Source organism: Nyctibius grandis, chromosome 4 (genome assembly GCF_013368605.1).
Source record: "Nyctibius grandis isolate bNycGra1 chromosome 4, bNycGra1.pri, whole genome shotgun sequence".
Lineage (NCBI taxonomy): Eukaryota > Metazoa > Chordata > Aves > Nyctibiiformes > Nyctibiidae > Nyctibius > Nyctibius grandis.
Genome location: NC_090661.1, coordinates 42,034,621 through 42,047,540, shown reverse-complemented (window position 1 = coordinate 42,047,540; position 12,920 = coordinate 42,034,621). Strand labels below are relative to the sequence as shown.

The 12,920-nt window shown below is 36.7% G+C and overlaps 1 protein-coding gene across 1 annotated transcript in view; it reads left to right on the top strand.

Annotated features, from left to right (window-relative positions):
- Positions 1-12,920, top strand: part of STRN3 (striatin 3) — a 73,195-nt gene that overhangs the window by 47,978 nt on the left and 12,297 nt on the right. The window contains 1 exon segment of the mRNA XM_068398179.1: positions 4,264-4,397. Within this exon segment, the coding sequence (XP_068254280.1) occupies positions 4,264-4,397 (134 nt within the window).

Genomic DNA, 12,920 nt, shown 5'->3' with positions numbered 1-12,920 from the left:
GCCTTTGGGATTATATTTTCATGCTATTTAATGTGTTCCTATGTTTTCAGTTTATCAGTGTAGTTTGGGCTTTATTCATTAAGAGTAGTAGCATGAGTTATCTTTACCATCATATCTGCTAATTGTGGTTTCTGCATAACTTTTAAACTTGAATATTAGAGTGTAAATTTTGCTGTTTGATCAGAAAGTCTATCCTGAATACTACGTGGCTTTTTAAGTTTTTGTCTGTACCGTATGGTGCAAAGCTGAAAGTGAACAAGCTTAGTGTTGTCTTTGAATTCTTTCTAGATCTGACTTTTGTTAACAAGGCCAAATACTTCATTATCATAAAATGCAGAATTTACTCAATTACTTATTCAGTTGTGTTCTAAAAGCTAAGGGTTTTTTGCAGACAACTCTAGGCTTTCTTGCTGGGACACACTAGCCTATGCTGATGAATGTTACCAAGCCGTAATGTTCTTGTGACTGTACCTGAGGTTTATGCTAAACTCTGAAGTGTTACAGTTCTGAGATAGTGGTTGATAATTTTGTTTTCGTATAGAGAAAAAAGTGTTATTAAGCTCACTTATTTTTCTTGAGGGGAGGCAGGAGTTCAGGGAGGAAAACAACCTATGGTTCTAATTGGCTGGGAAATATATCTTTTATACCTCTAAAGATGTGTTTTTTGGTTTGGTTGTTTTTTTTCGCTCCAGTGCCTGGTTAAATATGATAACAAAATTGTTATGCCGTAATTACACTTTATAGTTTTGGTCATAAGAAATTGGGATTTCCATTTCACTATATTTCATGACTTTCAGAAACAGAATCAACTGCAGCATGATTCTCCATCCAGAGAATTATTACTTTCATGGGTTGTTTTTGTTTTAGAACATCTGTAGATTGTGGGGCTGTCATTCTATAGATTGACAAAAAAATAGCAGTAATAGCTAATTGCTTGGGCATTAACTGCTACTTTTGTTGTACCACGTATTAACTTTCTGGAAAACAAGATTAAGATGTCCCTGTCTCGTAGTAGACAACAACAGCATATATTAACATACATATTTGATTAGGGATTAAAGCAGTTTCAGTCTGTACGAATATTACTGCTTGATTTTGACTTAATTACATACAATGTCAAGAACTTGAGGGTAAGAAGGTGCTGGTTAGGATTGGCCAAGCAAATATTTAATCACTGCATTTTTTCACCTAGTTTCACCTACGAAGAAACTTGTGCTGTCACTTACATTTTAACTTGGTATTTATTGGTTGCAAACCCAGTTAAGCATATATATTGTGCTATGAGGATAATATTGTACTGTGTGTGTTAGAAAAATACTTGGATTTTTTTTTTAAAGATGAAAAGCATTCAATAAGTAATTTATTTAACTTTATCTTTTGCATACATCTATTGATACATTGTTTTTGATATGTGGAGTTGTGAGTATTTTTAGTAGCTATAACATCACGCATCTTTCATTGCATTACTTTTCTGCCTTTTTTTATAAAAACAGCTTACAACCGTTTTTTAAACTTCTTTCAATATGTCTTATTTTAAAATAATAAAATCTGCAAATAAATCAACATGTAGTTATACAACATACTATACATACATATTGACAACTTTAATATTGAGAAATATGCTGCTAAATTTTGGATAGCATTAATTTTGAAGTTTAAATAAATGAATATTCACTTCTGATGCAGATAAAGCTTGATAAATTTGTAATACAGACTCTTAACGTGGCAGTGTTTTTCTGTGGTAGTGCTTCATTTTTAGTATAAAGCATATGAAAGTTGATCTGTTAAGGGCAGATGACATTAATTTTACAAAGAATTAGAGTGACAACTTGAGGGGCTTATTTAAACCTTCTGGGCCTGCCTAAAGATCAAATAGGAGTCACAGTATCAGAACAGGGATGCAAAGTATCCTCTGGTTTAAAATGTGCGTATTGGCTCCTTTCCCCAATGATCAGTAGCTCTGTTCTATAATGACTTGGGAGGTTTGGCTTGTAAATGGATACTTGTGTTTGGGAGGCTGGGACCTTGTCAAGACAGTAGAGGTGAGCCAGTTTTGGAAATTTCAAATAAAAGTATTGGAGTCTTTCTGTGGGAGGCAAAAAGAAAAGAAAAAAAAAAAAAGACAAACCCAACCAAACAATGACAACAACAAAACTAAAAAACCCTCTTTCTTTTGTAGCCTTTATCTTTTTTTTTTCCTCCCAGTCTTTTTCTGTCAGAAAAGAACTGGGAAAAACTTCATCTCTGAAGTAATTGAGGGGCTAATTGTTATTAATTTGAGGATTTCACAATTTAGGTTCACCCAGAGAATCTTTGTAATGTTATTTTATTTCTTGCTTTATATAAAGTAGTGCTTGCATCACTTTTTATACTCAGCTCAGACACTTTTGCTAAGAAATCAATCCTTAGAAATTCTGATTTCATAAGCATGGATGACTGGATACCCCGTCACACCTCCAAAAGAAGCCCAAAACCCAATTATAAGGGAAATAGGTTGGAAAATGGAAAATAATAAGGTATCTTCTAGGAATAGGGCTTTTTCTGAAATATGGGTGGTTTGGAATAGACTGTCAAATTGAGGGTTTTAGTAAAATATTAACAGAAATTAAAAGCTTATTCATATAAGAGCATGGTAAGCTATTTTGGGCTGGTAATTTAATGTAGTATTCTGATGAGTCAAGACCTTTGTGTGGATTGTGAATGTTTTAAAAAGTGGTGATTGTGCATAGTTAGAATAGTATTTGCTCTTCCTATGCAATTGTAGGAACAGCAGTCATTATTCTTTTGTAGATGATATTCTTAGATGCTCACATACAGTTGTGTTGCCTGTGCTAATAAGGTTACATTTTTTAATAGTACAGTAGTTCTCGAGCATTATAACTTGTTTTATTCTTGAGAACAGTGATTTGTTGATCTAGCTGGGTTGGCTCCTCTTTGCATAGCAATAGCAATGATGCCAAGCATCTGTAACTTTACACATAGTCTTAGTTACTTTTCTTCAAATGGAGTGAAACATAAATAGATAACCATTCAGATAGTGGCGATACAGAATAATAAAGATACATGTTCAGAAAAGGAATGTATTATTAGTCCTCTTGTTTGGAACTATTTTTGTAAGACCAAAACCAGGATATGGATGTTTTTCAGATTTGAAACTTTATTTTCTCTGAGTTTCAAGGTTTTTCTGAGAGGATTAGGAACAAGGGGTGACATTGAAGTGACATTGAAGTGAGACCATAACCCTCTTTTCCAAATCAGTGAAATCCAAAAGTCAAGCAAGTTTAATTTTTAAAGATGTCAAATACGATTTAACATATTTTGCAGATGTTTAGCTAAAGTTCACACATAGCTGAAGTTTAAGTACTCTTCCTAAGTGTCCCAATTTTTGCACAGAAAGGAATACTGATAAGTAAAAGCAGCTTCTAAAATATGCTAAAGTGTTACGATGTTTAAGCCTTTATTCCTATTCCTCACTGCTAAATGGATATTTACGGGTAGAAGGAGATGTACAGAATTGTTGAATAGTGTAAAGAATATGGGTGAATATTTGAAACTTTATTATTCAGATGTTAATTCAGAATGAATGGTTATATATAATTTGTATTCATTCCAAATGATAATTAACATGAGTGTTAAATTTTAATTTGGGGAAGGAACAGCTAGCTATGATAAATATCAGTTGAGTGTATTTTCAAATTAGAATCCAAAATCATGCTGAGAAAGTAAGAGAGGGGAATTAATGAATAACAGATGTTTTCATGTTTTTAATCATCTGAAAAATCAAAGTAGAAGAGATGTTTTTCAAGAGGCCTTTAGCCTGAGAGATGAAAAATACTTACACATGCAAGTAGAGATATTTGAATAGTATAAAGCACAGAGACTTATTTGCAAATAGATAGAAGGCAGCTAGCATGGTGTAGTGAATTAAATATTTAGCTGAGAATTTGGAGACCTGGGATGTACATCTGATATTGCAATGTAAAGTACTGTCAGTCAAGTCACTTGTCAGTGGTATTGAACACCTCTGTAAAGTAAGTTGAAATCAGATGACAGCATGATGTAAGAATTGTGTATTTAATATATGTGTGTGTGTTTGCATATGTGTGCATGTTGTCATGCTCTCTTTTTTTTAGTTGGGGCAGTATGTAGTACATACAAGTTCAGTTTTAAACTCTGCTTTGCTTCTAAGTGATGAATAATGCAGTTTTTCATCAGTTTGAATTATTACATTGAGACTTAAAGAAACTGTTTTGTTCTTTGTAGCTGAGCCAATAACGTTTCCACCTGGAGGAGGCAAGTCATTTATTATGGGTTCTGATGATGTGTTATTAAGTGTACTGGGCCTTGGAGACCTTGCAGACTTGACAGTAACAAATGATGCAGACTATAGTTATGATGTAAGTGCAATTTCATTTTAAAATTCTTTGTACAGTTTAATCAATAATAGTTGAGTCCACTCTCCCCCACCCTGAACATTACAGATGCAGAGAACAGAGGTTTTACTTTTAGCAAAAAAGTATTACGTGGGAGGGGGAGGGAGCACCTTGTGAATGGGCTAAGTAATTTGGGTAATTAAAATCAAGTGAGATGACTTGTTTGTTTTCTGCTTAGATAATTTAATTCAGATTTTGTCACTGGGAGAATGCATTATGAGATAAAATACAGATTGACATCTGAAAACGAATTCATTTGAACAAAAATGGCAATTATACACTGATATGGAGTATTGAGAAGACATGGCATGAAACACAAATATTAATATCAACTTATTTCTTTGCTCTCCCCTTTGTGTTTATGTAGTATTAACAGCATAGACTATATATGGGAGTATATTTCAGATGTAAGCTTTTAGGGTGTATTTTTATTATAATCCAGAGTGTTCTGACGTTTCTTTGACAATATTCATTAAGCTACTACCAATAGTGTTATATGAATTTTGCATTGGTTGGTAACATTTGATGGCTGGTTAGGGAAGTGTTCAGGTAAGTCTTACATATTGTATTGTATTGCATTTAAAGTGTCTTGTGGTTTTGGATTGTGGTTGGGGTTTTTTTAATTTTTGTTGGTAAGATACCTCTCTGTTTTGTTTCTATAACTTTTCTGGTTAGATGCATGGTGTTTGTACTGGAAACCATTAATAGGGATTGTATTAAAATCTTGGAATCTGCAAAGTGAAGAAATAAATTGTTTACAGCTTTTTACAGGGTCTGAAAATACTTGTGTGTGACTACACACTTTTTTTAATCATAGTTGTCCCTTAGTATTTATAACTGGTAGGAATATTAATTGCTGCAATAAAGTAAGAGCTAATACTTACATTTCTCCTTTATTGCAGAGTGTTATGTTATATGTTTCCTGAATAACAAATGAAAATGTTAGTTATCCATCCTTCTATTACTGGACTGTATAAAAATAAATGAAAGGGCTTTTTTAAAATATTTGGAGTACTTTTTAAATATATGTAATATATTGTGCTGTTCACAGTAAAGGTTAGTCTTCATGTTGTCTGTTTCATTTCAAATGATGTAACACTTCTGGGAAATCAGGTAACTTAATATCAGAATTCAATTTCAGCTCTTTGCATCTTTCTCAGGATTTTTGCCTTCTGTATATTTAAATCTCTTGTGTAATCACATGTAAAATGTGTCAGACTTGGGGATCGTGTACAATTGTTTAGAAAATTATTACTATTTTTTTTAAAAATGTCAATGAAATCTATGAATAAGTGGACTTCAAAGAAAAGTTTTTCAAAAGCTTCAATTGTAAATGCTTTAGGGGAGCTTAAATTTGAACCATACAGAATTGGATTTTCCTTACTACTCCTAACTAGTAGTAAATTCCTCTGGGAATTATGAAGATGATTAGTTTGGGGGTTTGTTTCATATAGTGCTGTATTTATGTGGTTGAATGACTTCTAAATGCTCCTGCCTGTATCTTCATCAAAGAACTAAGAAAAGTTTAGTTTAATGCTAACTTGCATGAGGAAAAATATTTATTTTAAAGCAGTTTAGAATTTCAAATCAAGCTTCTGAACTTGTCAGTTGATTATTTTATTTTAAGTGTTATTGCTGTCTTATCAAAAAAAGTAAATGGTATACTTTCAGTAGTGAGGCGGCTACAGTTGTGAGATTAGATCACAAATTGTTTTTGCAGTTGCATTGCATTCTATGTCTGTCCTGTTCCTGAGTTCAGAACTTTGGAATATCAAGGTCTGGTGGGTCACACTTGCCCTTCATTAAATTTATAAAGATAACGTGACAACATTTGGCTCTTATGGCACATTTTCGTAACCACAGAATTTTCTGATTCTTTTTTCTTTCTAAAATATTTGTTAAGCACCCTTCTTTCCTCTTCTGCCCACCAAAATCCCAAGTCAGCCTGTATGCTGGACAGTTACTTAACATGGCTCCATTCTTGGTTGGCTATTTTTAATGTCATGAGAATGATTATCAATCACAATTAATAGCATAAATTCTAGTATCTGTACAACTCTAGTATTAGCAGAATACTTTATATCTCTATTATAGATCGTTATTATCTGTTGTTCTCCAATTAGCTCTCCATTGAGAATTACTATATACCTAGAAGGAACAAGAAGTTCCTGGGCTGAAATGATACCAGTCTGGAAGAACAGTGAGAAGAAGCATCGCTATTCTTGTACTTTTTCTTAGGCATTTTTGGTTGTTTTTAGCTACTGTCAGAGGCCGATGCTGAGCTAGAAGTATCTCAGATGAAAATAATACAATCATTAATATGTTCTGATACCATAATGGCAAATATATGCCATACTTCTTTCTATGCTAAAGAGACTGCAAGAGTGTCTTTGATGTAAAAGAAGGAATTTTTGATGTCTCCTTCAAGAACTCTAGTAGTGTAGGGAAAATTGGTCTGTAGAGGATGGCCTGTGAGAGACTTTCAGAAGCAAGATTGGTTTTGAGGAAAATGTCATGCTTGACTGCAACATTGCAACTTTGAAATATATTTTTCTCTTTTGTGAAGTACAGCTTCTTCATGAAGTGTGTAGCCATTTTGCTTACTCCAAGAAGGATCAGTATTTACAGGTGAGCCAAGACAAACTCAGGAAGCATTACAATGAATAATATAATTGACACCAACTGATCAAACTGTTTCAGGAGAATCTGTGCTACTTGTGACAGACCTGACAATACAGTTTTTATTGAGCAAAGAGTGATGCAGAATAGAACTTGGAGTTGCCTTTGCTCTTGGGAAACTTAAAGCAGAGAATAGAAGTGATAAATATGCAAGTAGGAAATACTGCGTGAGCTACTAAGGAATTTGCAGTGGAAGGCAGTACCTCACAAATTTGTTGAAGGTTTGAAGGTGTTAGTGATCCTGTAGATGAAGATGATCTTATTGCTTCAGTGTAGTTGGATTTTCAAAATTTTCTCATAGAGACCCTTCATTAGAGGCTCTTTAATTACAGCTTGGTCTGGGAGGTGTGCGGGGAGAGGCTATCTCATGCTTTAATATCTTGCTGATACAGGAGACAAAAGATAGAAGTAAGTTTTTGCTTTCTTACTCAGTCATTCACCAAATAGGAATGAGAAGTTATTGACCATAATTGTCACTTGATTTCCTTGCTTCCTGTCTAGTCCTTCTTTCCCAGTGCTCTTAGGGATTTTAAAGGATATCTGAAAAATGCATGGTGGCTTCCGACTTCTCCATGTGTCAGGAAAGATAAACTTGAAGTATCAAGCAACACAGATGGAAAGGATTTTTAAAATATTTTTTTTTAAGAAGGGAATCTCTGTCATGTTGTGGATCTGAAGAGACTGAAATTCAGATGCTATTAGTTCTCCATCACAGTATTTCTTCAAGTTTAAAAATTCCTTGATAGCTGGTAATTTCTGAAGTTCTGATCTGAAGTGGATCTCCAGTGTAATACAGTACCTGTAATACAGTACTTGTAGGACATCTTAATTTCATGCTCTTATGAGAATAGCTGAATCATAGAATCATAGAATGAATCACAGAATGGTTTTGGTTGGAAGGGACCTTAAAGATCATCTAGTTCCAACCCCCCTGCCTCAGGCAGGGACACCTTTCCACTAGACCAGGTTGCTCAAAGCCTCATCTAGCCTGGCCTTAAACACTGCCAGGGAGGGGGCAGCCACAACTTCTCTGGGCAACCTGTTCCAATGTCTTGCTACCCTCACAGTCATGAATTTCTTCCTAATATCTAATCTAAATCTACCCTCTTACAGTTTAAAACCATTCCCCCTCGTCCTGTCACTACATGCCCTTGTAAAAAGTCCCTCTCCAGCTTTCCTGTAGGCCCCCTTCAGATACTGGAAGGCTGCTAGAAGGTCTCCCCAGAGCCTTCTCCTCTCCAGGCTGAACAGCCCCAACTCTCTCAGCCTTTCTTCATAGGAGAGGTACTCCATCCCTCTGATCATCTTCATGGCCCTCCTCTGGACTCGTTCCAACAGCTCCATGTCCTTTTTATGTTGGGGGCCCCAGAGCTGAATGCAGTACTCCAGGTGGGGTCTCAAAAGAGCGGAGTAAAAGGGCAGAATCACCTCCATCAATCTGCTGGCCACACTTCTTTTGATGCAGCCCAGGATACGGTTGGCCTTCTGGGCTGCAGGTGCACATTGCTGGCTCATGTTGAGCTTCTCATCAACCATCACCCCCAAGTTCTTCTCCTCAGGGCTGCTCTCAATCCTTTCTCCACCCAGCCTGTCTTTGTGCTTGGGATTGCCCCGACCCACATGCAGGACCTTACACTTGGCCTTGTTGAACTTCATGTGGTTCGTACAGGCCCAGCTCTCAAGCCTGTCCAGGTCCCTCTGGATGGCATCCCTTCCCTCCAGCGTGTTGACCACACTGCACAGCTTGGTGTTCATCGGCAAACTTGCTGAGGGTGCACTCAATCCCACTGTCCATGTCGCTGACAAAGATGTTAAACAGGACCGGTCCCAATACCGACCCCTGAGGAATGGCACTCGTCACTGATGTCCACTTGGACATTTAATCGTTGACCGTAATTCTTTGAGAGTGACCATCCAGCCAATTCTTTATCCACCGAGTGGTCCATCCGTCAAGTCCATGTCTCTCCAATTTAGAGACAAGGATGTCATGTGGAACAGTGTCAAATTCTTTGCACAAGTCCAGGTAGATGACATCAGTTGCTCTTCCCCTATCCACCAGCACTGTAACCCTGTCGTAGAAGGCCACTGAATTTGTTGGCTGTCACCAATCACCTCCTTGATTTCCATGTGCCTCGGTATAGTTTCCAAGAGGATCTGCTCCATGATCTTGCCAGGCACAGAGGTGAGACTGACTGGCCTGTAGTTCCCCGGGTCTTCCTTTTTGCCCTTATTGCAGATGGGGGTTATGTTTCCCATTTTCCAGTCAGTGGGAACTTCACCAGGCTGCCACGACTTGTCAAAAATGATGGATAGCGGCTTAGCAACTTCATCTGCCAGTTCCCTCAGGACCTGTGGATGCACCTCATCAAGTCCCATGGACTTGTGCACCTTCAGGTTCCTTCGAACCTGATCTTCTACAGTGGGCGGTTCTTCATCCTTCCAGTCCCTGCCTCTGCCTTCTGTGACTTGGGCCTTGCAGCTTGAGCACTTGCCGGTGAAGACTGAGGCAAAAAAGTCGTTGAGTACCTCAGCCTTCTCCATACCCCGGGTAACCAGGTCTCAGATTTCCTTCTGGAGAGGGCCCACATTTTTCCCTAGTCTTTCTTTTATCACTGACATACCTATAGAAGCATTTCTTGTTGCCCTTGACATGCCTGGCCAGATTTAATTCTATCAGGGCTTTAGCTTTCCTAACCTGATACCTGGCTGCTCAGACAATTTCCCTGTATTCCTCCCAGGCTACCTGCCTTGCTTTCACCCTCTGTAGGCTTCCTTCTTGTGCCGGAATTTATCCAGGAGCTCCTTGTTCATCCATGCAGGCCTCCTGAAGCCACCTCCTTTTCCAGTAGATCTCCAGGTAAGCAGATAATGTTAAGCTGAGTTAGTGTTTAAGTAAAACAACAAAAACAAAAACACTTAATATTCTCACTTCTTACGTTTTGCTCCCAATAAGTCCATGCTCTTCAAATAGCTTGTGTGAGCCATTATAGTGCATGAATAAATAAAGCCACAACAGGGTTCCACTAGCTTTCATGTATCACTCCTTGATGAGTGTTGTATTTTGAAAAGGAAGAGGATATGTGGACAGGATGGGGATTAAGTTTTAAATCTTAAGAATTTCAACTATAGCTGAAAGTTTTTTTCTGTGTGTGAATGATTTAGTGCACAAGTTGTCCACAAGACTGGTCATCTAAGCGGTAGATACTGTAATACGGTACAGTCATCTCAAGTCATGCCTTTTTTAATATCTAGTTCTTTATATTTACCTTAGTGCGTGTAGTTGTTTTTACCCTGAGGGAGTAATATTGTTATCAAATCAAATGCTTCCATTTGTATATTCTTGGATTTCATAGCTGCACAGGATGGTGGTGGTTTTCTGCTGTAGGACTGTCTGTGACATGGAAAGTCCTCATTTATGAGAGCATCTAAATTTGGAAATCTCCAATCAGTCACAACATTATCAAGAAAAAACATTAAAAGACTCTGACTACAGTTATTAATTATTGTTTTCTAATTCCTCTGTTTGCTGTAGGTGAGTAGTTGGTTGAGACAGTCAGGGAAATACACGTCTCCTTACTATGCTGTAAGGATTCTGTTGACTGCAGGGGCAAGGAAGAGCTTGCTTTCCTGGTGTCTTTGTCTTTTACTTTTACTTTTGTTTTTGTTTGTTTAGTTCAGATGTAGTTTCTTTCTGGTTTGCTGGTGGTTTACAAGGCAGAAGAAATAGGTTGCTTGCCTGTGTTCCCATACAGATAAACAAAACAAAGGCAAAAAGGGATTTTTATTAGGTTAGACTGAATAAATATTATAAACCAGGCATTTCCAATTCTGATTGCCTCTTTAGTCTGTTTAGCAATTTCTTGTGGTGTATGGTTTGTATGGTTTTTAGTTTGCTCTAAGTTTGAGATTTTGTGGTAAAAGTTTTTTAGGATATGTGAAGTGTTTTGTGTCTCCTGACCTAGACAGAGATTTTGTTCAAGTGTTGGTGGGTGGTTGCAGGTAGGGGAACAACTACTCTTGTTTTTGGTAGACCCTACTATTCTAAGCATCTACTCTGGCTGTTTGCTGACAGGGGACTAGGATCAAGGATTCAGCTGATCCCTCTTGGTCCTGTTTAGTAAAGTCCACCAAAGTTTAGGGAAAAAGGGAGAAGGAGCTAGTGAAGCTCTATGGTTCCATAGTCTGTCTTGTCACGACTTTCTTTATCTTTTGGCATTTACAGTAGAACATTAAGACTCGATGGGGCAGTGTGTCCATGCCTTCTGTTTTGAGAGGCTTTTGAGATGTCATACTTTAGAACACTGATATACAGTGTCATATTTTATGTCTTTTCCATTATACCTCTGGCCCATTTTGTATCTCACACTTATCCTTTGTAATCAGCAAATCCCTTTTCCAAGTCCTTGAATGTGGTTTTTCTGAGGTGTATTATTTTAGAAACATACTACTTGTTAGCTTTTTTTCTTAGAAGTTGCAAGAATCTCGTTTTAAAGATGGGTCAGTTGTTCTCTTATTCTTGCAGTAAGGATGTCAAGATTCATTGGAAATATGGATGGGGTAAAAGAATCTAATCTGGGATGTGGGACGTAACAACGTGCTAAAATTAACCATTGCTATTTCAAATATTTGACTTTAATTTCTCCAAGCCCCAGATCACCACGAGTGCAAGAGGCAACATGAGTTAGCCAGGTGGATTAATATATGAGGATTAAAAATATCAAGGGACTCTGCCAGAAAAAACATTTTCTTTTTTCTCCTTTTTTCCCTTCTCTTATCCACTTTAGATTCAGGGATGTGAATAAATATGCAGTTTGGACTGAAGTCTATCAAGTTTAATGCAGAACTCCAGAATTCCACTCTGTTCCCTGAAACAAAAGATTATTCTTTTTATGAAGCTTGTATATTATATGCAGTGTAGTGCTAAATAACTTAAATCTCAATAAAAATATTGCAGTATTCAGTATACTCTGAAGTAGGAAAATTGGAAACAAAATGCTTTGTTATGAAATGTATTTGTTGGATGGTATTCAAAAAAAAATAAAAATCCAGGTTATATGTCTGGTATAACAAGTTTCTGTTGCTTGATCTGAATTTGGCATAGTTTTCACTTAGGCCAGAACTTGATCTTAATATAAGGGAAAAGCAAATATCTGCACATCTGTAGCTCAGAACAGTAAATTTTATTGTCTGAACCTTTCTATTTATTTTGATTAGATAGAATCAAGTTTAGTTTTGAGTGAGTGGTGGTAATTCAATCCAGGATATAGATCTGGTCCAAGAATACTTATTACAGTATGTGTTATGTTATGATCTGATTTTTATTTTCAGTCGTGACAGTTGTAAGGTACTAAGATTTTATTAGCTATGGGAGATTTTAATCTCTTAATAGTGTTGCTGAAAGTGTCTTGGGATACTGAGAGATTCTGGCCTATAGTTGAGAAACATGCTTTAACAATTACATGGTGAATAGATAATGTGTAAGGCAGAGGATAGGATTAGTTTCCATTCATTCTTAGTTTGCTAATTTTGGTCATCTAACTAAAGTCAATTTTCTAAACTCCCTTTATAATTACTTCAGAGGAAGAGAGAAGTACCTGCACATATATTTCTCCTTCTGATGGAGGCTTAGGGCAAGTGGGATGTTGTCTTTTAAGGGTCTACTCTCTGCATAATATAAATTGTATTCAAAGCTCTAAATTAGTCCCTTGCAGTCACTAGAAGAATTTGAGGTTTTCTGGTAACGTTTCTGAGTTACCTGTAATTAATATTAAGCAGCTGTAATTTTTGTATTTTAGCCCTAACAGTCTA